This window comes from Guyanagaster necrorhizus (genome assembly GCF_019112545.1).
Source record: "Guyanagaster necrorhizus MCA 3950 unplaced genomic scaffold BT62scaffold_16, whole genome shotgun sequence".
Taxonomy (NCBI): domain Eukaryota; kingdom Fungi; phylum Basidiomycota; class Agaricomycetes; order Agaricales; family Physalacriaceae; genus Guyanagaster; species Guyanagaster necrorhizus.
The window spans coordinates 197,378-221,795 of NW_025064895.1; the positions used below are offsets into that span (position 1 = coordinate 197,378).

The 24,418-nt window shown below is 47.5% G+C and overlaps 11 protein-coding genes across 11 annotated transcripts; 5 read left to right on the plus strand and 6 right to left on the minus strand.

Annotated features, from left to right (window-relative positions):
• Nucleotides 1–1,217: 1,217 nt before the first annotated feature.
• BT62DRAFT_199141 (uncharacterized protein) lies at nucleotides 1,218–2,405 on the minus strand. The gene is made up of 4 exons (XM_043180025.1): nucleotides 2,327–2,405; nucleotides 2,030–2,271; nucleotides 1,856–1,966; nucleotides 1,218–1,803 (listed from the first exon to the last, which is right to left on the minus strand). Exons 1-4 carry the CDS (start codon nucleotides 2,329–2,331, stop codon nucleotides 1,271–1,273), a joined length of 891 nt encoding a protein of 296 aa, XP_043038424.1. The 5' UTR covers nucleotides 2,332–2,405; the 3' UTR covers nucleotides 1,218–1,270.
• A 966-nt stretch (nucleotides 2,406–3,371) lies between these two features.
• Nucleotides 3,372–5,099, minus strand: BT62DRAFT_199195 (uncharacterized protein). The gene is made up of 6 exons (XM_043180026.1): nucleotides 4,776–5,099; nucleotides 4,647–4,722; nucleotides 4,365–4,582; nucleotides 4,275–4,316; nucleotides 4,180–4,221; nucleotides 3,372–4,130 (listed from the first exon to the last, which is right to left on the minus strand). The coding sequence occupies exons 1-6, from the start codon at nucleotides 4,855–4,857 to the stop codon at nucleotides 3,472–3,474; spliced, it is 1,119 nt and encodes a 372-aa protein (XP_043038425.1). The 5' UTR covers nucleotides 4,858–5,099; the 3' UTR covers nucleotides 3,372–3,471.
• BT62DRAFT_1077154 (uncharacterized protein) lies at nucleotides 4,898–6,106 on the minus strand. Its single transcript, XM_043179274.1, has 5 exons — nucleotides 5,933–6,106; nucleotides 5,662–5,882; nucleotides 5,540–5,611; nucleotides 5,328–5,483; nucleotides 4,898–5,277 (listed from the first exon to the last, which is right to left on the minus strand). The coding sequence occupies exons 1-5, from the start codon at nucleotides 5,956–5,958 to the stop codon at nucleotides 5,009–5,011; spliced, it is 744 nt and encodes a 247-aa protein (XP_043038426.1). The 5' UTR covers nucleotides 5,959–6,106; the 3' UTR covers nucleotides 4,898–5,008.
• Nucleotides 6,107–6,198: 92 nt separating this feature from the next.
• Nucleotides 6,199–7,883, plus strand: BT62DRAFT_994952 (uncharacterized protein; the record flags this gene model as incomplete). The annotated part of the gene is made up of 4 exons (XM_043190497.1): nucleotides 6,199–6,699; nucleotides 6,751–6,996; nucleotides 7,048–7,310; nucleotides 7,362–7,883. The coding sequence occupies 4 exons, from the start codon at nucleotides 6,199–6,201 to the stop codon at nucleotides 7,585–7,587; spliced, it is 1,236 nt and encodes a 411-aa protein (XP_043038427.1). The 3' UTR covers nucleotides 7,588–7,883.
• A 212-nt stretch (nucleotides 7,884–8,095) lies between these two features.
• Nucleotides 8,096–8,772, plus strand: BT62DRAFT_933333 (uncharacterized protein). The gene is made up of 4 exons (XM_043186534.1): nucleotides 8,096–8,139; nucleotides 8,195–8,265; nucleotides 8,315–8,342; nucleotides 8,390–8,772. The coding sequence occupies exons 1-4, from the start codon at nucleotides 8,127–8,129 to the stop codon at nucleotides 8,668–8,670; spliced, it is 393 nt and encodes a 130-aa protein (XP_043038428.1). The 5' UTR covers nucleotides 8,096–8,126; the 3' UTR covers nucleotides 8,671–8,772.
• Nucleotides 8,773–9,237: 465 nt separating this feature from the next.
• On the minus strand, nucleotides 9,238–13,388 carry BT62DRAFT_933335 (uncharacterized protein). Its single transcript, XM_043186535.1, has 5 exons — nucleotides 12,896–13,388; nucleotides 12,713–12,848; nucleotides 10,955–12,649; nucleotides 9,792–10,897; nucleotides 9,238–9,735 (listed from the first exon to the last, which is right to left on the minus strand). The coding sequence occupies exons 1-5, from the start codon at nucleotides 13,322–13,324 to the stop codon at nucleotides 9,613–9,615; spliced, it is 3,489 nt and encodes a 1,162-aa protein (XP_043038429.1). The 5' UTR covers nucleotides 13,325–13,388; the 3' UTR covers nucleotides 9,238–9,612.
• A 906-nt stretch (nucleotides 13,389–14,294) lies between these two features.
• On the plus strand, nucleotides 14,295–15,233 carry BT62DRAFT_1007300 (uncharacterized protein; the record flags this gene model as incomplete). The annotated part of the gene is made up of 4 exons (XM_043177332.1): nucleotides 14,295–14,379; nucleotides 14,668–15,044; nucleotides 15,105–15,119; nucleotides 15,174–15,233. 4 exons carry the CDS (start codon nucleotides 14,295–14,297, stop codon nucleotides 15,231–15,233), a joined length of 537 nt encoding a protein of 178 aa, XP_043038430.1.
• Nucleotides 15,234–15,250: 17 nt separating this feature from the next.
• BT62DRAFT_199510 (uncharacterized protein) lies at nucleotides 15,251–16,178 on the plus strand. The gene is made up of 4 exons (XM_043180028.1): nucleotides 15,251–15,361; nucleotides 15,419–15,711; nucleotides 15,768–15,905; nucleotides 16,026–16,178. Exons 2-3 carry the CDS (start codon nucleotides 15,424–15,426, stop codon nucleotides 15,843–15,845), a joined length of 366 nt encoding a protein of 121 aa, XP_043038431.1. The 5' UTR covers nucleotides 15,251–15,361; nucleotides 15,419–15,423; the 3' UTR covers nucleotides 15,846–15,905; nucleotides 16,026–16,178.
• A 102-nt stretch (nucleotides 16,179–16,280) lies between these two features.
• BT62DRAFT_199340 (uncharacterized protein) lies at nucleotides 16,281–17,420 on the minus strand. Its single transcript, XM_043180027.1, has 6 exons — nucleotides 17,180–17,420; nucleotides 17,091–17,132; nucleotides 16,962–17,042; nucleotides 16,712–16,897; nucleotides 16,513–16,665; nucleotides 16,281–16,459 (listed from the first exon to the last, which is right to left on the minus strand). The coding sequence occupies exons 1-6, from the start codon at nucleotides 17,262–17,264 to the stop codon at nucleotides 16,392–16,394; spliced, it is 615 nt and encodes a 204-aa protein (XP_043038432.1). The 5' UTR covers nucleotides 17,265–17,420; the 3' UTR covers nucleotides 16,281–16,391.
• Nucleotides 17,421–18,022: 602 nt separating this feature from the next.
• On the plus strand, nucleotides 18,023–20,140 carry BT62DRAFT_994956 (uncharacterized protein). Its single transcript, XM_043190498.1, has 6 exons — nucleotides 18,023–18,127; nucleotides 18,181–18,193; nucleotides 18,243–18,403; nucleotides 18,449–18,679; nucleotides 18,976–19,812; nucleotides 19,860–20,140. Exons 1-6 carry the CDS (start codon nucleotides 18,086–18,088, stop codon nucleotides 19,995–19,997), a joined length of 1,422 nt encoding a protein of 473 aa, XP_043038433.1. The 5' UTR covers nucleotides 18,023–18,085; the 3' UTR covers nucleotides 19,998–20,140.
• Nucleotides 20,141–21,459: 1,319 nt separating this feature from the next.
• BT62DRAFT_951180 (uncharacterized protein) lies at nucleotides 21,460–22,386 on the minus strand. Its single transcript, XM_043188169.1, has 2 exons — nucleotides 22,321–22,386; nucleotides 21,460–22,253 (listed from the first exon to the last, which is right to left on the minus strand). Exons 1-2 carry the CDS (start codon nucleotides 22,347–22,349, stop codon nucleotides 21,749–21,751), a joined length of 534 nt encoding a protein of 177 aa, XP_043038434.1. The 5' UTR covers nucleotides 22,350–22,386; the 3' UTR covers nucleotides 21,460–21,748.
• Nucleotides 22,387–24,418: the final 2,032 nt, after the last annotated feature.

Below are 24,418 nucleotides of genomic sequence, written 5' to 3' on the forward strand. Positions count from 1 at the left end.
TCGACCAAAAAGCGACGATGACCACCTATCGACGGCGAGGAGCAAGAGGAGCGGTAGTGATGTCTCCTCTAAATCCTCGGTATTGGATGAAGATGAAGATGAAAATGAGATCCTCTGCCCCTCCCTCACCACCCTAGGCATCGAACACGACGCCACGCTTCCCGCCTATTTTGTCAGCACCATTGCAGAAGCACGCGCCAAGCGCTCGTGCCCTATCAAGACCCTCAAAGTCCTGGTATATCACGGCAATCCATTTGGCATAGTACGCCCGCCGAGCCCGATGACGGCGGTATCGGACAGCGACACAGATCAGGAATACCAGATGCATACCGAAGACGATATACGGCTGTTCAAGAAACATTTTGAGGAGGTGGTTTTTGAGAAGGACCAGCCGCTTTCGATGGATGTGGTTCCGAGGACGTGGCCGACAAGAGCGTATGAGTGGACGAGAAGGATTGATTGGTGATTTTTGTTGAGGAAGCAATGACGGGCACAAACCTCCTTGGTGGGGTCCAATCTGAGCACTGATTTTTCGCCGAACGAACATTTCGATCCAGGATCTTTACAGACATCTTGAACTTATCCATTGCATGTGTACTGTGTTGGTGCTGGCATGCAGGCAACATGATGATGCACGCTAATAAAATGCCCAAAGTCATCAGACTCGAAGCAGTCCCATTGAAACTCGATGATAGCTGATCGAAGTGGTACACTTGATCGACTATCATCAAGTTGCGGGAAGGACTGGTTCTAGTCTACGAAGTCATTGACTTGTTGACAAAACACGGCGGTGGATCCGTCAACTGAAAGACTAGGCGGAGAACTCAATTTGTATCTGCTATATCTACTAGGGAACTGGACAATGACAGGCAGAAACACTGTATATAACTACAACCAAGGAGGTCATCTTGCGAACCGATCATATAAATGAGGTCCGAGAAGTTCATTGTTTCGAGAATCGAGTCCAAGTGGGCAACACACTCGAGCTATGAGCTAAAATTTGGATACTTCTGTACTCCGGCGACAACAGTAAACCAATCACATAAGGTCATACCCTGTTCGAGTAGCGACTTCCTTAAGTCATCCCGATTCTGCGGTATTCGAATTTGCAGACACATCAAGGAGATCGGCATGTGTCAATATGCCAACCCTGTCAAACATTGATTTGACATATATTTTGTTGAGCGAGCGAAGGAAGCTTTCGACAGTCGTCGATTGATTGGGTGTCTGGTCTTCTGGAGATAGCGCCGTCAGTATAATCCTTGGATTATCAAAGAATACACTCACCTGGAGTATCATCACTTGCTTGTATATGCCGTATCAACCTGGGTTTAAGAGTAGGGGCACCCATCTGTGTCACAGGCTTCGCTGGGCGTAGTCTCAGGTTAGGAGCAGAGATAATGACAGGCCCAGGCCGAGGAGAGGCAGACATGCAGGTGAGGTGAGACTTTGAGTTTTCAGTCACTGGAGTTTCAGGATTTGGACCTAGGGAATCAGGATTGCCCCGTGAACTAGGTTCTTGGGCCATTGGCTGAGAAAGTCGATACAAAAAGTTAGCATTGTGACCCGGTATATTAGGCTCCTCAATGAAGTGCTTTCGCTTAAAGAACGGCAGGACCGCCAGCTGAGAGGATAGTCTCGAGAATGATGAGTTCGTGGTTGTGGAGGTGGTATTGTCGACGGCCCTTGGGAGAGTGTTAGAAACATCGGAAGAGCGGAGGACAGAGGCAGAGTCAGTGAGCTCAGTTGTCCTTTTTCGTTTTTGGCCGGGGGTAGCGGAAGAGTCGAATCCAGTTGCAGCAGCTGTATGTCGTCTCAGCAAACAGGATTAAAGGAAAGGTGGTATAGTACCCACTAGCATCACCGAGACGAGCATTGCTATGGCCATCGACTAGTGTCGCTTGTGTTAGCTCACGTCGAGACGTCGATGCAGTCTGCTTACTAGCAGATTGGGTTAAACAATAATCTACGCCATCCACTGGCATCAGCACTTTACTCAACAACGCCAGTGCGCAGGCAAGGCACCGACCTTTAACACCTAAATCATACCCAAAGAAATCCTTACGCCGTCCGTCGATATACTCCTCGTCCCATGCCAAGTTGTCCTTGGTGGTATTGTGAATATATCTATCAATGACTGGCGCAGACTTCCCAAATTCAGACGCGAGTTTTATCAAGTATTCATTGCGGCTGATCTCCAAGATCTCGAGTCTCAATTGTCGGTCGCGTTGTCGCACCAGAGCACGCTCCCTTCGCGAGAAGGATGGGACGCTGGTTGTAACAAGATAATTTAAGTATGGTGGGCAAGACACATACAGAAACTTACCGCATGCCGTCTGCGTATCACTTAGGCTCTCGACCTTTAAACATCACTGAATGTGGTGGTCCTGGTAATAGACCCTGTTGTCACGCCGTGACCGTCACCTAAGAAGGCCTCGGTGGGAACTTGTAAGAAATGTGGCGCACTGTTATTCGCGGATTTTGAGAGAAACCAAGCCACTTAACTTTCCCTAAAATGTCATCGAATACTAAGGCAGTATTGATAGAAACCATTTGACGGTAGCTGTACTATCGTCTAAATAGCCACACGCAGTATGAATTAGATTGGATGAGCAAAGGAAGCCCGGACTGGTTTCAAGTCTTGAACTGCTAGTTAGCGTTTGATTCGATATTTCATCATGCAGATCTCTGACTTGATCCCTCAGTATATTTCCAGACTTCGGTACAACTATAAATGTGTTTCCGGGAAAATACATCTTCAGGTCATCGATAGTGAGATCTAATAGTGACTAGCGTCTATTTCAACGGATCCAACCAAAGGGCCACACTACTTTTCTCTTCAGTGTGACAAAAGCGGAACCTGAGCTCGTCTAAACATAGATTGGTTAACTGACGACTTCGAATTATCAATGAAAACTTTAGCTGCCGTGCTGTCTTGGCAGTGCATCGTTAGTGCTATAGGTGTGAATCGAATGTATCCACGGTAACCGGATACTAGGCGACATGCAATCGTCTGCATCCTGACGGCAGGTGTCGAGATACGAGCCAAAGGCTGCATACAAGGTATCTCCCCGGAGGGTTGCTCATTACTGTTGACTGGCATGATAACAAGTGGCCGCTTCTCTGTGTAACAGTAGAGGAGTCTGACAGTACGGTTAACACGACTGAGATCATTGATATTTGGCAGTACCGGTATCATAATGAAAACAATTAAGGCAACCTCCTCTGGGTGTCCAAAACAAATCCAATAATTAGTTAGAGTTGTCCGCATACTTCTGTACTCCTGCGACAATCGTGAACCAATCCGCAATTGACATTCCTTGCTCTATGAACGTCTTCCGTAAATCTTCCCGGTTTTGGGGGGTTTCGCTGATCTGTCGAGACACTTCAAGGAGGTCCTGGTGGGTACGTATGCCACACTTGTCGAATTGTGCCTTGGCATGAAGTTTGTTGAGTGAACGGAGGAATCCGTCAACAGTCGGATGTCCTAAACCTTTGTTGGTGAGAATAGATTTCGTTGGGATTTCTGAAAAATGCGGGTGAATCATTACAAAAGTGCGGGAAAACAACGATGACATTGATACCTTTTCCTTTGGATTGCAAGCTTACTGCACCGTTAGAAGTAGCATTAGATTGTGCTGGTTTCAACTTGTGAGAGGGAGGATGAGGCGCAGGACGACTCTTGACTACAAGTGGGCCCCTACGCCCAGTGATTCGGCGCGTTATGGGTCCGGCTGGAGCTGTTACAGGCTTAGAAGTTGGAGTTGAAGGTATCACCGTCGAAGTTGAAATTTCCACTACCGAAAGGGTGACCTGTCCGGAATCGGCGGCATTCAGAACGTCAGTCTTTGGTTCCCAAGCGTCTAAGTGCGGCTTTTTCCTGGAAATGGCCGGAGGTATGTGCAAAGAGGCAGCAGAAGGCGACCGCGGCCGTTTTCGAGAAATGGCGGGTGGAATGTTGGAATCAGAAGAGACCGATGGATCCGGATCATTGGATGAGGGCGTAGACGAGGTAGAGTCCTGCTGTTCAGAGGGAGAACCCTGCGAAGAGGCATCACTCGAGCCGTCGATTTCCACTCCGGCCTGGGAAGGCACCTGTTTCGCAGTGGTACTCTTTTCAGGCACGTCATCTGTTCAGAATGTTGAGAATGCGATGGGAAAATGAATGCAAATACTCACTGGTTGATGAGATCTTTACGGTTGCGGATGAAGCCGAAAGACCTGCCACCACGTATGATCAAAGAAAACTTTTGCGACGAATACAAAGTACGCACCTGCATCTTCTAGAAGATTCTCAGCCTTCAAAGATATGTATTCTGATAGAACTTTGAGCATTAAAAATACTCGAATAGTGCTACTCTTACCCTTGACACCGTAATCAAGACCGAAGAAATCCGGTCTGCTGCCGTCGACATACTCTTGGTCCCAACCAACATTGTCATTGGAAGCATTCCGAATATAGTTACTGATAGCTGTAGTAGATATTCCGAATTCATCTGCGAGGGTCTTTGGGCTGGTTCCTCCACTGGTTCGGTGACGTTCGCGTACTAATGCACGCTCCTTTCGGGTACAGGAGGGTACGCTGGCAATGACGATGAAAATCAGTTCAGGAGAGTTTGAAATTTTGAATTAAAATATCTTCTTACCGTACGGTGTTGACGAATCGTCGCTGGGCTTCACGCACCTTGAACATGATGGAGGTTAGAAGGTAGCCCGGAAAGTCTGAAAATGGAAATCAGCGATCATGTGCTGTGCTTTAAGGCCAGAGTAGAAACATTTTGCCCCTGATACACATCGCCTCAAGCTGTTGCCTGACCTGTGCGTCGTTGAAAAAAAAAGGCATCTGCGTGAATTCATCGTATCTCTGAAATATTACGAAGAAGAGCGAATATCATTTGACGTATTTGAGTTGATCGGAAGTAGTGATTCAGTGGATGTGAGTAGGATGCAGCTCGGAACTTAAGAAGTACATGTAGATACGTTGACTGCCAACCCACCCTGGCAAAAATCAAACAAGGGGGTTATCGCTGTATTCTAATAAAGCATCAACAACGTTGAACCAGTCTCCAATCGTCATGCCTTGATCCTGGAATGTCTTCTTCAGATCTTCACGCTTGTGGCTCTCTCTAATGTGTTTAGATACACTGAGAAGATGATTGCGGGTCGAAATACCGCATTTTTCAAAAATAGGTTTCATGTGAGGGCTATTGAGGGAACGAAGGAAACCATCCACTGCACTGTCGAAGCCTTCAACCTTCATAGTCAAGTTAGGTTTGACTGACAAAACGGTATTAGCCTATCTTAATTAGAGAACGGACAGTTATCACCTTCGTCATCACTGATGGTAATGACATCTGGCTCGTCGTTTTTGTTGTCTGATGAGCGCGTCAGTCTTCTGGTAACAGTGGGCCCTGATCCAAGGCTGGCCGACGGCGGCCCACCCCGTTTGTGGGATATAAGGATGGCTTTTTTTCGTCTATTACCTGTTGATATGTTGACCTGAGAGGTGTTGGGGATGGATAGAATTTATTGCACGTACTGGCCTTACCAACTTCATGTTCGTTGTTTCGTGGTCGGACTGGTGTTTTCGGAGGCGAGATCTCAGCGGGGCCTAAAATAAAACATTCAGATCTTGACTTGACAGCAATGAGGAGGAATTACATTTTTTCCCATTGTCGTAACCGAAAAAATCATTTCTCATTCCGTTAATATACCCTTGGTCCCAGGTCAGGTCATCTTGATAGTGATTATTAAGGCATCGGACGATAGTTTTGGCCGTTACGCCGTATTGCAACACAAGCGAAGCCACAGGTGTTTCTAGAGTGCGATAACTCTGGCGGATTTCTGCTCGCGTTTTTCGCGAAAGCCTAGGCAGAGTGTAACTAAAGAATACATCGATATCGGATTGATATATGATAATGACAGGACGCACTCTATGTGAGCAGTTCCTGTGCTCATGAGGGACAAAGGGAAAAAGAGGTCGTGCCGCCGAGTCTGGAGCTGGGCTAGAAAAGTGTCGTCTCAATTAGGGCAAAGAGAATTCGGGCGCCTCAGAGGGAAAGTAAGTGGCTATTATAGTAGGACATGACACCGAAGTCGGAAAAACTTTGAAAGTTAGACTTAAAGGACCCGACCCTCTCGGGCCGTACCACGCGACCAGCGCGTCGATGGCGTGAGACTTGTTGCTCCATTGGGACGATGCTTCTTGGCGCTGCCTTCCGTCGCTTTTCCGTCGTCAACAGAATTTCGCGTTCATTTTACTCCACCCACACAAAGCCTCCACCATATTCTAGACGCACCATTTGTGTTAACAATCTCCCGGAAGGATACGATGCCGCCAATATCGTCGACTCCATTCGGGCCAATCCAGTCGAGTCGGTGACACCATCCAAAAACCATCTTTCAGTCCGATTTCTCAGCGAAGAGATGGCCAGGAAATGCATCTCCAACAATTCCTTAAGCAACCTGTCGTTAACATTGGAAGAGGACGTGTCGTCGCAGCCATCTGCTCATCTAGTCGCCGAGATAGGATTCAACCATTTATCACGGGCATTCAGAATTATCAACCTACAGCCAGACTTTGATGAAGAGAAAATGAAGGAGATCATTTATTCTTATCTGGGCGTGGAGTACTTCAGTGTCGGTCCAGAGCGGCGACAGGTAGACGTCCGTTTCTTGGATATTTGGCAAGCAGCAATGGTGAGCTGCATATACCCATCTCCCATTTACAGCCTCTCATTTCTCCTCCAGGCGCGTCGCGCATTTCTTGAGTACCCCGGCTTCCCAGGATCTCGGGTCATATCTATGGTAGAGGAAGATCCTAACTATATTTTCCCGGATTGGTACCCAAGTGCAGAAGACAACAGATTGAATCTCAATCGGATCGTGGTGATGTCTAGCCTTAGTACTCCAGAACGGCTCGGGTTTTGTATGGATAGCATTAGAAACACCGAACAACACTTGGTGCTATTCAGAGGGCTTTACAAAAAAGACAAGGTTTGTCGTAACCTCTTCTTCTCGGCCCAGTTTCCTCAGCTTTTGATATAGTCGATGAGGCTACGCTTCATAACCGAGGCCTCTGCTCTTCAGTTCTTCGACTCCATTCAGTCCTCAGCTGAAGCAGCGGGGGTCAAGGCATACCTAGAAGAGGACATCCATACCGTACCTCGCGGAGTAGTCACTGCCATCAGCTTGGGTGCATCTCGAGTGGTTTGCCTACGCATCAATAGGGAGCGACGGCGTTCTATCCAAAACTACCGGTCAACATTCGTCCAATACGGAGCTCTGGGGAAAGTTTCTGAGAAATTCAGGTGGGAGCCTTAATTCAACTCGAGATTATAATCTCAATTCGATACCATCAGTGATGATTCACCCTTTGGGGTAGTCTTTCTTACATATAATAGCATATTCAGCGCAATGAGGTGCTTATATGACTTGTCGTGGTCGACAAAGAACATTCCGGGGCTAGGGGACGTTCGCATTAATTTCCTTGGTGCCGAACATTTGGTTCCATCTGTCATCCCACCAGATGAAGTAGCGGAAGGTAGATTCTCTTCCTCGGCAGAGTATCAACGCCAACATACCTGAAATTCGCCTGGCTGGAAGATGTCTATACGTTGATTATTCGGATTCTCGAGTTAACTTCACGCATTTAAAAAAGGCTTTTCTAGTCCACGTATAATGTTGGTGTACAAGAACATCGCGATTGAGGCGCCCTAATCTCATTCTGAAATATACAGCTTGTATTTTAGGGTTTGTTGCCCGCCGAACTTGCCTCAGTCCCGCTTCTATGGTAATGGGGGTGAAGATACAAGTGTATTCTCGGCTTTTGACTCAGGAAAACGCGAAATACTAGTGTTGACATAGTAGGTCTACTGTTAGAGGGTATGGATTGAACAAGGAAATCTTTTTTTCTCTCTGTTATCCTGAATTTCATCGCCTTCAGTCTCCATGCATAGTTCTACCCACCGGATAACGGAGGTGATATGTCCCAGAGTCATAGAGATGCCATCTTGCACTCGAGGTTCAAAGTTCACTACGCACAGAGATGTCGACGTCATCATAACAAATGGTCCATCCCCTATATAAGCACCCTGTTTCATCCATATCGATACTTTTTTTGCCCCATGTCTGGAGACGGTCGGTATTGCCTCGTCCATCATGGACTACATTATATATCCAACTAATGTTACAGATAATTCTACGTTCCCTCACTACTCTAATTCTGGCTTGCCGCCGTCCCCTACCATCGAAAACCCAGGACAGGTATATACTTATCGTACAAAATTTTGCTTTCTTCCCTAACCATTTCTAGGTTTACCCTCCCACCGATCCTAGCAAAGGTGCAGCCATCGTTTTTACCAGAATACCACTCACACTATCAGAGTAGCATCCCCGACTCCCCCCCTTCTCCGTCATCCCAACTCATCTGGTCAATTTATCGGCAACCCGTTCCTCATGAGCGAAGCGTTCGGAAAGCTAGACCACGCCCTCGGGAATATTATTACTATCCTGGAGCAGGAAGAAACTTCGGGGAGCAATAATCGGTTGTTAAGGAGGTTTTTGGACTGGAGGGACGAGCTGGAAGCTATCAGAACGGGAAAAAAGATACGGACTCCTATGCATCTCTCTCCCGAGCGTGAATCGGAGGGTGGCTTGTTTGCGGATTGAATGCGTACACCTTCGTACATTGGTGTTTTGGGTTAAAGATAAATAATGTACATGAGCAGGTGGCCACATCGCACATAGGGCAATGGAAGGATAGGATGTTGATCATCTCATTCAGTTGTATGCCAAGGTTAAGCGGAACTGCACGAGAGCGCCTACTCTCGTGATGGATATTGAATTGCACCGAAGCATTATTGGCTAAAGGTTTTCGAGTACGCATACGGTAGTCCCAATCTCCATGCAATCTAATTTTAAGGAGGCCGCTGATTTCCTAGCTCCCGGACCAAAAGCGTGAACCACAGTTTACATGAAGAGCGCTGGATTTCGGTTGATTGAAGTCCTGTCCGAATCGCATTCATCGTCAAGTATCGAAAAGTCAGATATCTGGTGCTCCCTGTGAACCAAGAGGCAATCAGCCGTGCACTGGCAGATGGTTAACTTTATTTGAAGTACGAGAAGAATTTCGAGAAGCTTAAGTAAGGAATCCTGGTCCCTTTGCTATTTCGCGCCTTCCCTCTGCATGTTCGCACTGAGATAGGAATATATTCAGTTTTACACTCATACAACTTGGACGGAAGGAACAAGTATCATTCAATTTCACGTTTTTCAAGCTTTTCGAGGGATAGGTGTCACAGATCAAAAACTCTACAAAAATACAGCGCCTGTCCTTGATACAAGTATACAGGCCCGATGGTACATTAGAAGAGGGGAAGGAACCGCGGGGTAGATTAATGGACAAGACAACGCAATGGGAAATAGAGTCAAGTAAGTAGGGGGACCATATATAAGGAGCGTCGTCATCAGTAAGTAGATACACTTATACACACAAAGAGAGGAGAGAACGTGTAGATAAACATTATACCAGAAAATAAAACCCCAGTCGAAAGAACGTAAACACAATCGTGAGCAAATAGACCGACTGAAACAGAGAGTGAAAGCGGGAACCTACTCCCGAGCAACCCAATCCGTGCTCCTGGACACAAGTTCAATGGAATTGTCTATCGTCCAGAAAAGCCGCTCTGTTGCACTGCGACCACTCCAGCTCTTCTGATCTCTCAAGATCATAGCCTGTAAGAAAAGGGGTTACCAAAATAACAGCCAGATAATAGAACAATGACACAAACCTGCTGGGCTCCAAAATTTCTCTGGTCTCGTGCAAATAGATCTACATTCTCGTCCAATGCTTCCGTCAGAATTTGCAAGTCCTGCAGTATGGCCTGCATCGTCCTCACTGCCGCAAGCGTAAGAATTTCCTTCCTGTTGCGTACGGTGTTGCCATGGGTATTTGGTGGCGGCAGCGCCCTCGATATTGTCTGCAGCACCGTATGCAGGATCCTCTTCGTCTCACTCAAAATCTTTTGGGCTTGCGGGAAATTTCTCCTCGACACCAGCACCAGAGCGCGCGTGATCATATCGCTCGCCAGTAATTCCATCCTTCGACGTACAATCACAGGATCACTAACGGTCGATGGCGGACGCGGTATCGCCGACGTCGGTGGGAGTAGAGTTACTGTGAGCAATACCGGGTGTGCCAGTCGCGTAACATTTTTCGCCGCAGTAGGATCAAAGAACGAGCCGTCAACCTCGACGACTGGCACTTCGTCAATCATCCGATCCATCATCCCATCTGCAAGGTCTGCTGGGTCATCGATGGTAAGAGAATCCAAGCCCATGCTCTGCACAAACTCCTGCGTTGCATCCAACGCTCGTCGATCGTTCACGCCGGAGCCTCTCACCGCACGAGCAGCTATTTTTTGATGCATGTCTGAATTATCCAGCTCCAACTCGATAAGCATCTCTTTTCGCTCGCCGTACCGTAGCTCCCCGACGTCAACATCCACATTCTGCCCGTCAGAGGAAAGAATCGATGATGGGCCGCCACTGACTTTGCGAATACGAAACCGGTGCCCGTCGACGATCTTCATATGAAGTTTCATATTCAGCAACCCGATAGACATCATTCCACCAACGCAGCCAGCGATACAGTCGCGCAAGTCGTACCAGTCCTTTACGAATGTGTATGTACCGCTGGTATGATTCGACATCAGCCATAGAGATGCGGGGTCATGCGACCGGCCATAACCAAATGAGTGTATTGGCACATTGGCCGCTTCGGCTCGGGCGAGAACAAGATCCATTTGCGCACGTCGCGTGCTGTCCGAGGCATCGCTCACGAGGATCATTCCAGAAACAGGGTTACGCGCTTTTCGCTGCAGCACCACGTCCAAGCCTATTCGTCGTTATGGCTACCTGGTTCAACAATGCATTCAGGAGAAGATAGACTCACCGTGATTAACAGCCGTGACAACATCCGTCTTCTCGTCTTTGTTCCCCCTCACCAAAAACTCATCCTGACCCGGAGGAGGCATCCCATCGTCCGCCCGGTTAACCCCAATCTGATCGATAAATTTCTCTAATCTCGCCCTGCTCTGGGCCTTGGCCACACTCAAGAAGGGCGACTTCCTTACTTTTCCCCCAACACCGACTTCAAACGTAACGAGACTCAACCGATCTTTCTGTCCCAGCGAAGCGAGAACAAAATCGAGAGTTGTTTTAATTACGCGAATTTTAAGTTGAGCGGTACTTGGGGCAGCATTAGGCGGCGGAAGAGATACCACGAGGATGAGGTCAATGGAAGGATGAGGGAGAGGGGTAAGAGAGTTTGATGGACCAGAAGATGTGTAGGGCGTGACCAGTCCCGTGGGCGAGTCATAGTTGCTGAGTTCGTCATCCTCTCCCAGTGGACTGAGTTTGTTGCTATGCACTTGTGAACGTTGTTGCTGGTGCAATGATCCATGTGATGTGGACGATGACATCGTTGACCGTGATGAACCATTGAGAAGGCTGTCAACGGTGCTGACAGTAGTTTGAGTGCTTCCGCTGAGCATACGCATGGCCTTGGAGTTGCCACCAAACTCTTCCATGTCCAAAACACGCGCCTGCTCTGCTCGTTGCTGTTCTTGTCGCTGTTGCATCAGCTGGGGATTTTGTGCTTGGAACATGTTGACAAGAGATTGAATGGTATTCTTCCATGCTTCGAGGGATGACCGGTCCTTGTAAATGAGAATGAAGGATGCCAACTCGTCTTCCATGTCAATAGTGAGTGACATTTCACCAGCAGCCGAGGTTGCCGTTACATGTTTAATATGGCGGACATAGATACGCCCCTTGAGTCGTAAGACACCTTTCGTTTGGGTTTGGGTTAGTGAGCCAATGGACCCAGCATCGGTAAGCCCAGAAGCGCTTGATAAGAGACGTCCGAGGGATCGCTTTTTCTCTTCGACTACGCAAATGAGAGCTTCCTTGAAGAGGTAGACATAAAACTCTCGGACCAGAGAATCCCGGCGGACGGAGAGCAAATCATACATCTGGAGAGGACCAAGGTCAGAGAGAGGATGGCCCTTCCAATCTATGATGCGATTCCGAAGGTCCTCGGTAATGGCGATGAAGGGGGAATCTTCTTCGTGCATAATGATATTAGGGTAGGAGCCGAGGTCTGAATTGCTCGGTGGATCAGGGGGGACGGGAGAAGCACGATTGGTCTGGAACGATTCGGGCTGTTGCTGCAATCGACTGGGATGGTGAGGTAGGGGAGACGAGTGACCGGAGTTAGAGGTCTCTTGTCGGGAATGGCTGTTGGAGCGAGAAGTGTAACTGTCTGGCATAACGGGGCCCGGAACGACGCCAGAAGTGCGCTTACCGGGGAGCTCGATGACAACGATACATGTCAGCGGCTGGGTGACGTCCTGGGTACGGGTGAGAGAAGAGAATTCTGGACGAACTTGAATAGAGGGTGCGACAATGTATTGGGAATGCTCAGAGGCAGGATTTGAGCGTATAGAACCTGTATGGTCGAGCGGGTCGTCTTCTGAAGGATCGAACTGAGTTGTAGCCTGCAGTCGCTTGCGGGTAACCGGGGTGTCCCTGCCAGGGTATAGAGCTTGTTGATTTGGGTCGCCCATGCCCGTGAGGGCTGCCAGCTCTTCAGAAAAGTAGCATACAATCAGGTTTTTTTTTGGCGAATAATGGATGCCAGGATACGCACTGTTCGATTTCCCCCCGTCGCCATCGCCGACCTTCATTGGGCGCCTGCACACGCCGCAGACACCCAGATTTGACTTCCTTGGAACTGTTGAGCGCGCCTGGCTGGGCGGTGGGCCATATACGGCAGTGAAACAAGCCTAGGAACTGTGAATAAAAAATTTGCCGAGGGGAGCGAGCTAAATACCTCATGAAGAGCATGACCACACTCTGGGACGATATGAGGCTTTTCTCCGGGAAGTCTGAAGCTGAAGCTGAGGGGTTCGAGACAGACGGGGCAGTCCTCTTCGTCGTCGGAATCGTGGCTGGAGACGACAGGGAGAGGAGCGAGATGCATGACAGCAAAAGGGTGGGAGGAAAGGGTATCTTCGGAAATGGTGGAACGAAGAGAGGAAGCCCTGGGTTGCTGTTGCTTACGGAATATGGAGGAAGCGAAAGAATTGAATGAGCGAATGGAGGAAGGTTTGGGCGGAATAGGGGCCAGGCGGGGCGAAGTGAAGGTCGGGGTCAGAGGCGGTTGGCGAAGGGTTGTACTACCACTACTCCCACCCTCTTGATCCCTGCTGCCAATACTGATCTGATCCGGCAACCGTCTGCCAAATGTCCCTATACCCATCTGCTCGTCGACGACGACGACGACGACAACAATGAGCTGCCCTCGCGGTGTCGGTAAAAAAAAGGTTTATCCAACTTATGTACTCCTTACTCTCTCTCATATAAGTATATTTCTCACTCTAACATAAAGACCACGCTGCTGTATCCCATGATCCGGCATCACCCTCGCCATCGATATCCGTCCTGTCTGCCACAACCATTCCTGCTGCTCCTTGCTTTTTGTAGATAAATTTTACTGCCATTCCAGGCTATCTACCTCGACCAGGCTTTCTTACTCCAGAGCTGCGCAGGAATGGGGCTTAGGCACCACTTGTTTCCCATAGCAACCGTCCTTTTCCGAGTATCGCACTGAGGCGTGCTTTCAAAAAAAATGTCAAAACCTTATATTGGACGCGATCCGCTCCGCAAGATCTACCCCCGGGAAAAAAATGTCCGATTTCTCAGCTTCGCTTTCGAGCCATGCGGCATCGCGCAAATCTTCACGATGGCACTTGACCGTATCACTCGTGATGCTGCTCTTCATCATCACGTCCATTGTAGCCAGTGATATCTACACTACCACTGCCAGGGAAAGTCTCATCAAACCCCGATTCCTTCAGCGCTCAGCTATCGGGAGGATTACTTATTTCGTAGGCTGGAGACTTGCCTGTGAACGGAGCGCCGTTGCCCTCAAATTCGACTCAGTGTTTCAGGCTTCACTGCAGTGTCAAACGGGTAATTGGGAACTGCGACCCGTGGTATACGTCGCATCAACTGGGCCAATGCCGTATATCATCCAGCAAGAGGGATAGTGTCATCTATTCTCACTATATCACGAGTAGCGGCTTCAAAGTGGACCTCCATCCAGCCTAACCAAACTCGTCACATTCCCTGATCAGTACGTTTCAAAATTAATACATTCAATGACAAGACTGAGAATCTTGCCATCAGGCTTCATCTGCGTCGTTAACTCGGTCAGATATTAGCGTGCCATGAATTCTGGAAAGGTTTCTGCTCTAGATCCCGAATACGAACAAGAGCTAAGGTGCCGTCAAGGGTCTTCCGACCTTAGCGATGGTGCAACAACAAAAACAATAGCCAAATTTTCGTCTGTTACTTGAAGGAAAACGCGACTTGGAACTGCTTCGGCTGTCTGCTCATGTTTTCCAACACACAGCTCATTAGAACGATCCGCGTACTCACGTTTGTGAGAAAGGCGACAGAAAGGCTAGATGTCAATCCAAGCCAGCTCCCGAAGTAACCGTTTCACATGCTTAGCAGTTCAGTAGAAGCGAAACCAATAAAGAGGCTTGTCAGTGGTGTATCTGAGGCTGACCTTCTACACTTCACGCTGTTACTTTCTAGTCTTGCTCAGCAAAACTAGTTCTACTTCCCTGTCATGGCCACTTCGGAAACATTGTACCTCCTGGACGATGACGGCTCGACCAACGCAACAGGCAACTGCAGCATGTACGGAGATCAAGGCATACAATTGCTTCTATGGTGTTCACGGTGATATTTGGGCGTATCTCATGTACATGAGGTTTTCGACGCCTATACCTCCCAACCCACCGAGCATCAAGGAGTACTTCGACTCGGACCCCTGTTGCCGATATCTGATTTATCAAGGTACGACGTTGCTAAAGGCTGTCGCATGGGATTTCGTCAACCTAGATTCATTGTTATCTGAGGAGTATGATAGACGCCTCGTCAGGGAACTATGCTTTGCATACGCAACGGCCGTACGCAGTGTTATCTGTTTCATTATGCGTTCAATACTTACCCGAATTTTTATTTTCCAGTTCCACGCCCTAGAGGTCTTATTCTTGTAACGACCGCCTTTCATCAACACGCGCATGCGTACTTCCAAGGCCAGGGACAATGATGGCGGATTTTCCTTCGAATCCCTAGTGCGAGACGATGTCATCTAGGCGGTTTAGAAAGCTGAACATATCGAGAAGCCGGGCCGATTCACAACCTTCTAAAGGCTTTGGGTCAATCCCATAGACCTTTCGGTGTGTTCCAGGAGCGAATACCTTCCGCCCGAGAAGGGAAACCAGTAAATACTCCTGTCATTCTAGTAAAATGGATGGCATGCTGATTAGAGAAATTGTAGCGCCCATGGTATGTGGACCCTATCTCGACGCATTTGAAGACTCGGATGGGCTCCCTGACTTTGTGGATTTAGCCACCGGGGCTAATACCTCAGCACAACTGTTTCATTACCCACTAGGTCTTGTTTCTATGCGAGTAGCTGCTGATAAGGACTGCGATGTCTTCGCACTGGGCCTTGTAGGTCGTCGAGAAATGAAGGCTGCACTGAATCGCATGGTGATGAAAGCATCTTTACCGGTGGTACTACATCCTCGGTCAGCTTTGTCAGTCCCGGTTCGACTTGCGCAACTTCTCGTACGATTCCAACTAGTCTTAATTGACGTTCGTCAATTTTAATGTGTAACGATTAGAATTACTTTGTGACTCTATTTTCCGTCGCTTTTCTAACTAATTTCCATCTACGGATCTTTCTATCTCCTCCGCTTTGAATGAGCGCGTGTGCTATATTCTGTCCAAATGGTAGATTGTGATCAAGTGGAAACCAGCAGGTAAGTACAGATGCGTCGATTACACGGTCAAGATCGCCTTGCAGAAGGCTCTCAATTGCTTCGGACACGCATGCTCCATTCTTGGTTTCCTACCCCGGAAAAATTAAAATCCCCTTACAGGCTTGCTCCAGTTCCCGAGCACAATAAACGATTAGTTGGCTACCAGGGCTTTCCGACCTCGTCGCAGCGATTAGCAAGAGCAGTAACAAAACGGGCAGAAATGTTTGGAATGGAACAATGTTCTATAATGACTTGCCTCAGCTAGTAGGAAGGAGGTAGAAAAATATGACCATGTTCGGGCGCCCTGGTAAATCCACACGTTCCTCATCATAAAAATATGGGCCCATCGGCACCCGGAGTGTGAAATTGATTGATAACTGTGTCATGATGAGATACAACAAGTATACATGCTGACGGTCAATAAATATAACATCGCGGAAAAACAATCCATCTTCGCTCAACATATCCATGCGCCAAAGAACAGGCCTAGCAATGTTGTAACGAGACCAGCAGTGGGTGGTATCTCAAAGTGACGAAGAGAGATGCCGGCGTCACTTCACAACACTGGTGAGAAGCAGGCAGAAAAGAAATACATTTATGTACGTACGAAGATGACGAACTAGAGCTGGTGGAAGACGTCCCGCTTGACGACGAGGGTTTGCTACTTGTCGATGATGAAGAATTGATGGTACTAGTGCTGCTGGACGAGGACGATGATGAGGAACTTGTGATTGTTGACGACGGAGAACTGCTAGTCGAACTACTTGTGAAAGACGTAGTATTTGAGGAAGATGAAGAATCATTACTGGAAGAAACAGAGTTGGTACTGCTTGACTGTGTCGAAGACGAGTCCGATGACGTAATTGGGTCGCTAGATGATGGGGCAGCAAAGGTGTATGTCGAAGACCCTAGTATAGTCGTATCTCCAGTGGCTCCGCTTGGTGCCAAGGTAATTTCTGTACCCCCGACAAGCGATACCCGGGTCACATATGCTTGCGTTGCCGAAGCTACATGAATTGTTTCAGCCACAGTGGGTCGGTCAACGAACGTAAGTACCTGAGTCTCCGCTGCTAATAGATGACATGTCTGTAAAAGTAACGGTAGAAGTAGCGGCGTCTGTGGAGGGGGTCAATAGTGCTGCGGACCGCATTGGCATAGAGAAACTGCCGGCAAGTCAAATCATACAAGAAGATATGTCCTGAAGCAAAGAGTCAAAAGAGCCGATATCTGTGAAGGGTTGAATGCTAATTAGATCAAGATAGCAGATGGCATACCCGTCGCCTGAGGAGCAGGTGCACCACGAATCGGAACGAAAATGAGAAGGAAAAGAAATAAAGTCTTGGATGGAACATCAGGCATGTTGTATGATAATGAACGAACTTGGTCAACAAGCGGTGGGGAGACACAAGGCTAGCCAGAGCAAGGATTCCAAGGAAGCTGCCCAAGATACTTACACGGTAGCCCTCGACTAGCAGAGACCATTGTCATAGAAAGAGCGGATGCTGTGGGTCGCCATTGATTGGTGGTGTGATATCCTAAGATGATGGTTGGCAAGTGGAAAGTGCTGCGATTGGCTGACTACATTTAAGCAACTCAGCTAGGTAAATATCCTCTGCTGCTTGCTCGAGGAATAGGACATGGCTGGCTACAATGAGGGCCTTAAACCCACCCTCAATCTGATTGCAACACATGAACAACTATGTAGTAATACAAGGGAGAGGTGGGAGGGTGACAGAAAACTCGCCAGCGACTTGTACAATAACGGTGCAGTAATACTAGATGGGATTTGGTTAGATGTGGCAAGGCCAGAAACTGTTTGAATGAGCCATTGTAAGATGAGAAGAGGTGGAAACTCACCAGGCAACAGGGATTACTGACAACAGAGAGAAGAGGTGGAGCCTCGATGCCTGGGGATGCGGGATGAAGGTGAAAACGGAGATGAGACAGAGACAGAGACGGCGCCGGCAGCCCATTTTCGTGGACGAAACAGAGCTCCATATCGACAGAAATCGTGGGTGCTCCCTACCCTTGGAATCCGCCTCACAGTCAAGTGATGTGACCATGTCACAATTTGCCGGCCCGACTTGCGTCACTCCGCCACAGGACCGAAACTCCGATTCTCCTCTCTTTCCGTGTTGCCCACCCTATCCAGCGTCGATAACAGTCGAATCACGATTCTAATGGCATCGTACAACTATGTCGACCCTACGAATTCAAATCTGGTCAGTCTTCAGCCCTTTTTGTCCTAATTTGTGTTCACATCTATGATATGCAGGTCTGTTGTATATGCCGGTATGATACAGAGTATTTTATTGTCGCGTTGCCTCATTTTTTTTTGCAGAACCCCTTTCCTTGATCCTGTTTCTACCCTAACATGTGGCCATACGTTCTGTCGGGCCTGCATCGTAGAAGCTCTCCAGCATTCCTCGCAATGTCCGGTGGATCGACTACCCTTGACATTGGAGGAGGTAGTGTCTGCGAATTCCATTGTTAGATCAGTGAGTCAATTATATACACTGTGATCCTGTCACTAACGTTCCCAGCTGGTCGACGAACTCGTCGTTGAATGCCCCTCCCCCGAGTGCCCACACACCTGCCAGCGGCAGTTACTTGCAGGACATCTCAGAGACTCGTGCTCTTATGCTGAAGTACCTTGCCCCACTGGAGAATGCGACCAACTCATACCCCGGAAAGATATGGAAAGCCATCGCTGTGGTCACACCCTTATCACTTGTCATGAATGCGGAACCCAGCTCAGTTCCGAAGACTTCAAAGTGAGTCACACTATTCACATCCTTTTCAATCTGGTTTCGTCGTTATGGTTTATTGTAGTCCGAGTTGCCAAACACGAAGCTTATCGTGGCCTCCTCTTCGCTATTTCCTTCGGAGCACCCTTGTCGCTCGCGAATAGTTACCCCATCCTTTTCGGGTCTATGATTTACCCGACCTCAAGCGAGGGATCTTGCCCTCCTTACCATGGCGCTTCTATTTTTCTGTGTAAAAATAAATACCCGTCGCGAAATTTTGACCGTCCGTGATTGCCTCGCTGTGCTAACTTCAAATTTTACAGGACCACGAAGCAGAATGTTTACCCGTGTCATTGGTCTGCGATTTCTGTTCTGCTGAGTATTCGCGTGATCTACAGTCCTCGCACGCGGAGACATGCTCGGAGGCTATTATTTCGTGCGTTCATGCGTCAAACGGGTGCTCATGGAAGGGGAAGCGACGGTCATTTACCCCCAAACATATCCCATCCTGTCCCTATGAAGCGATAAAGGGATTCTTATCGCTTCACGAGTCCAAGATGGCGGACCTTCGGGAAGAGAACCTCGGGTTGCGAAACAAGATTGATGCCTTGCAAGGCCATCTACAGAATGCGACTAGGGATTTGCACGCAGCAAAAACAGCTCTCGGCCCTTGGTACACACAATCTTTGGCACATTCAATTGTGGAGCGATCTCCGCATGTTCAGCAACGAGTGACCTCGTCAACTCCTCATGTAACTGAAAGCACGGTTTCGTCCCCGGCACCAAGCACATCAGCTGATACGCCCGATATTTTTGCACCATATTTCCCAGAGGATGAATCATTCTCGGCTCAGGCCTCCCCAGAGCAGCTCAGCAGTTTCAGCTGGAGACCCTTGCACGGCACCTCATCTAACATTAGCCAAGCCTGGGATCCTGCAAGCCTCACGTCTCGGCCTGTTGCTCAGAACAACATCGCACCGCTGGACCTCAGTACGACATTAGAGGGCTCATTAAGTGGCCTTCGGCAATCAGTCGTTTCCTTATCAGCCTCCATGGACTCTTTCGGTCGTCGCAATGAGATTGCTTTGACCAACGAGGCGCTGAGAGTCAATGAAGAAATTCGGTCTCTAAGAGCCAATATACACGGCCTTAGAATGCAGGTATGTTTTTCCGGACGATGGGTGAATATAACTTGATATTTCCTCAGGTTCATGCCATTATGATGGACCGTAATGCTCAAGTGACAGGCCGAATGCAGGAAATGCCGTCAGTCGACGGACCGTGGACTGCGTCTTCTCGCTTTATTCCAGGAGGGCCTCCCGTACCGTCCATCACCAAATTGTAGCTTCAAATCGTATCATATTCGTTCAATTATCGTAGATTTACTGTTCATATTACTAATCTTTTGATTTAGACTTACAATAGCTCAGTGTAAACTTGAATTTTGTAACAATAAATAAAATATCGCATTGCCTAAATACATCTTTGTGCTTTCTTATAAACCCTACAAATAAAACGATCAAGGTCATCAGCTACCGAGAAACGAAAGATCCACATTAGGTTATAGGCCGACGAAGAACAAGCAAAAAAGAACCGTTATCAGTGTCCGCATTAGAGTGAGTGATCTACTAGAGCTCGGGAGGGAGAGCACCATAGATGGTGCACACTCAAAGGTCTACCCATACTTGCTTGATGATCCTGGATTGGGGACCAGCTTGCTGTTCCTTGGGGCCTAAGTGAATACGACAGACAAACCAGCTTCAAAGTGCCAATCTACAAGATTTTTATGACGTTGGTGGGATAGGTGGCAGGAAAGCGTCACCAATGTGGCAGTGGAGGAACCACTGTCCGAGATTGTCGACCCTGAGGCTAGTGGTGACGGTGGATCCCGATAGGGGGTGTAGTAAGAGGTAATAGAGTGAAAGATTTCCGACGCCAACGACATCTAAGAGCAAACAAAGGAGCTAAAATATCGGGATTGGGTGTGTTAGATAGTGAGGAAAAGAAAGTCTGACCAGGGTCGATGATGTTGGCGGGATCATGATCCATCGCGACCTTGAACGATACCGGGGACGTGTTCGAGATGTTATCATAGACGTGCTGCAAAGCTTAGCGTTACGTCTGGCACCTCCAGGGTCAAGAAATTGAATTCTCTTTCACATGGTAAAGACCTTAACATGATGGTCGGTAAGGATCAGACCCTTGGAGGTAAAGAACAGTCTTTCGATCTATGTTGTCACATATGTAAGTCACCATGTGCCCAGGATCAAGTCTCCGTCACGACCTTCACAAGAGTTTGAAAGTTAGTTATCAGGGCTAACAAGGTTCGAATTTTCAGGAACAGAAGACGCATCTGGCAAGTACTATATTATGTTTGTGTCAGGACCACACACCTCCTGGATATTTGAACAATGAGCACCAGATTCCGATTGTACAATGAGACGACGTCGGTCCTGTAATATGCCTCAGAGATAGGCCACGAAAGTTATCGGAAAAGAAGACTAGAGCCAGATTGATTCTTTGTATATCACAGAACGTATGGCACCTAAAAGTTTTCTTGTCTTGCGGACGGAAATTGGATAGACAAGTCTAGCAAAGTCTGCTGTGAACGTCCCAGGTCTTCAGTTCTATAAATCTGAGGCCAAGTCAGATATTCAACCGTGGCGAGGACCCCTTGTGAGGGCGTTCAATTTGACTTAAGTTTGTCTCAATAGAATTACATGTAACGAGATATAGGATGAGAAATTCACGGCCTACGAAGGTCATTTTGATCTGGCTTGGCATTGATTTTGATTCCCTGTTATTCGATCTCAGGCAGGTAGGTAGTATTACACGGCACGGCCCAGGCTGTCAGAATAGAAACAGTTACATGTATCTTGCACAAACCTAGGGATCTTTCCAATAAACAGTAAGGTGATGATTTGGCCCGGAGCCAAGATTCCTGATATGGGTGACCAAAAGGTTAGCAAGCCTTAGTGTACATGGCCAAGCCACATGTCAGAGTGTTGGGTTAGGCACAAAACGGAACCGTGGATTGGGGCGCAGACAAATCTAAGAGAAGAAGTAAGATAGAGAGGGTATAGATAGAAAACAACGTCAACGAGCACTCCATGCGTCGTCAAGCCGATCTAGCAAGGCCTGCACCTCTTTTACCGCAGCCTTTCTTTCTCTTCTCGCATCTTCCCATTCACCATCGGTAGAGATGGCATCGAGACGGAGGAGAGATTGCAAGAGTAGTTCCCCTAGACGGGCATGTTCCTTCTCTAGGGCGGACATAGATGGCTGCTTTTGGGGTAAGGCATCAAGAAATACGTTGAGGGAAGGTATAAGGCCCTGGCGGATTGAGGCCAGTTCCTGCTGGATGTTGGATAGCGATGTCTGCTCCGTATTCTGGATGGCAGAGGATGTCGGAAGGGTATCATGGAGAGGAAGGAGCGTGATAGATGACGTTTGCTTCAGATGGTAAGCGCCAAGAGGCGCCCTGTCATCCTTCATGATAGCACCCTTGTAGATGAGTTTGAAGGCGTCCAAGTGCGTTTCTTCTGCGACAATCTGTCGAAAATCGCCCAGTCTTGTCTCTAACGGAACATTAAAAGAAAACCTAAAGAAAGAAAGGTATGCAAGTAAGCGGTATGCGAAATACCAACAGACTAGAAAGCAAATTTCACTTTTCTTTGTTCCACTTGACATTGACCATGATGGTAGTACGGTGGATGATTATGCGATGTGATGACGTCATATACCGCCACCCGACGGTGTCGAGCGGGTCACCACTTTGTCCAACTTCACCACGACCAAGAAGCCCTTTTAAGTTGAAAAATCTTAGAAAAGATGCCTGACTTATTCTTCACTGATGACCTCGTGGAATCATACTGATACCAGGCCCTCTAGACTGAAATCCAGCGCCGATCGAAGGCCCAAGTGGAACAATGAAGTAAAATTTTTGATACATTATTCTAACGATGATAGAATTGTCGACCCTTGCTCTACATGGCACTGTGGAATTTTCAAAGACATGGTGAGAGCCGACTTCACCGCGCCGTGCGGAAGTTGTCCTGCCAGTGGTAGACCCCAAAATGACACTCTACTCAAGGCTAATCGACCATGATCTAATAGATATAAGTAGGACGATATTGGTCCCGCACGATGTGCAAAGGTCTAGACTGTCTTTTTGTTGGGATAGCAATCCCGAGTGAGTACGAGAATGTACTCGAAGATACGATGCCAGTCAGCGGCAGCTGACTTGGATCGTGATCCGGACTTATTTAGTATCTCGTAGAAAGATCTCGAAGTAATACAAAATGTATTTAAGTAGAACGTCTCTCTCTCGAGAGGCTAATTCTAATCCTCTGTACATTACTCTGCTCTCTACTTACAACAGGTTATGGGCCCCAGCCATAACTGAACTTATGTTGCTACTCACTTTGCACCCTTTTGTGCTTTATGTACACATGTAGAACTGCATGGATAGCCAGTCTGTGTATAGAATTGATTCCCTTAAGGGCCTGGAAAATTATCCGACATGGAAAATCAAGATGATCGATATCCTAACTGATTTAGGACTAATTGATTATGCAGATGGAAGCATCCCAGCCCTGGCAGACATGACACTGGTGGCAGATTGGAAGAAGAGTGATAGAAAGGCTCTTTCAACAATAAGATTGTGGGTTTCAGATGGCCCACTGGTATATATTGCTGGTTTGAAGACTTCAGCAGAGGCCTGGAAAGCTCTGAAAGATATGTATGAGTCCAGGGGACCCATGGGAATTGTCCTTGTCAGAAGGAAATTCTTCAGAGCTCAGTGTGAAGAAGGAGGAAACATAGAGGAGCATATTAGGACTTTGAGGTCCTATCAGGAGGAGCTGGCATCCCTTAAGCAGAAAGTTAAGGAGGAGGACTTCTCTATCACACTGCTTACATCACTCCCAGAATCATGGAATTCATTCATCTCATCAGTGGATACTGCTGACTTGAAAGATTCTTACAAGTTGATTTCCTGAATTCTTCAGGAGGACATTCAATTAAAGGAAAAGACTTCTGATCAGACCATGACACTTGCAGCACATGGCAAGAAGTACAATTCAAAAGTCACATATTATAGATGTGGGGAAACTGGTCACATCAGGACAAATTGCCCAAATGGAAAGAAGAATTCTGGAAAGTCATGGAAAGGGAAGGGAAAGGGTCAGACTCAGACATATGTTGCTAAATTGGACTCAGAAAAAGAAGACTATGTATTTTGTGCAACAGACATTGCACTTACCTCACTCTCAGGAGTATCATGGCTAGAGGACTCTGGCACTACTAGACATATAGTCAAAAATAGATTATATTTTTCTGACTATGTTGAAACTCCAGGACATAAAGTCATTAGTGTAAGCAAATCCAAAGGCTTGAAAAGGGGAACTGTCAAGATTAAAATGGTTGAAGAAGAAAAGATCACTCCAGTCACATTAAAAGAGTGTATCCACTGTCCTGATGCACCATTCAATCTTATGTCAATAGATTGCATTACAAATGCTGGATTTGAACTCAAATTCAAAGAGTTCAGAATGGATATTATCTCATCACATGGCAAGATAATTGGCCATAGAGATAAAATATCAAAGCTGTACAGCCTTGACATCATTGTTTCAGAAATAACCCAGGCCCATGCTATGAAATCAGCCTGATCATAGCAAAAGTGGCACAAAACATTAGGCCACTTAAACATGAGATCAGTAAAGAGACTATTTAGAAAGAAAATGGTCAAGAAGGTGGATATAG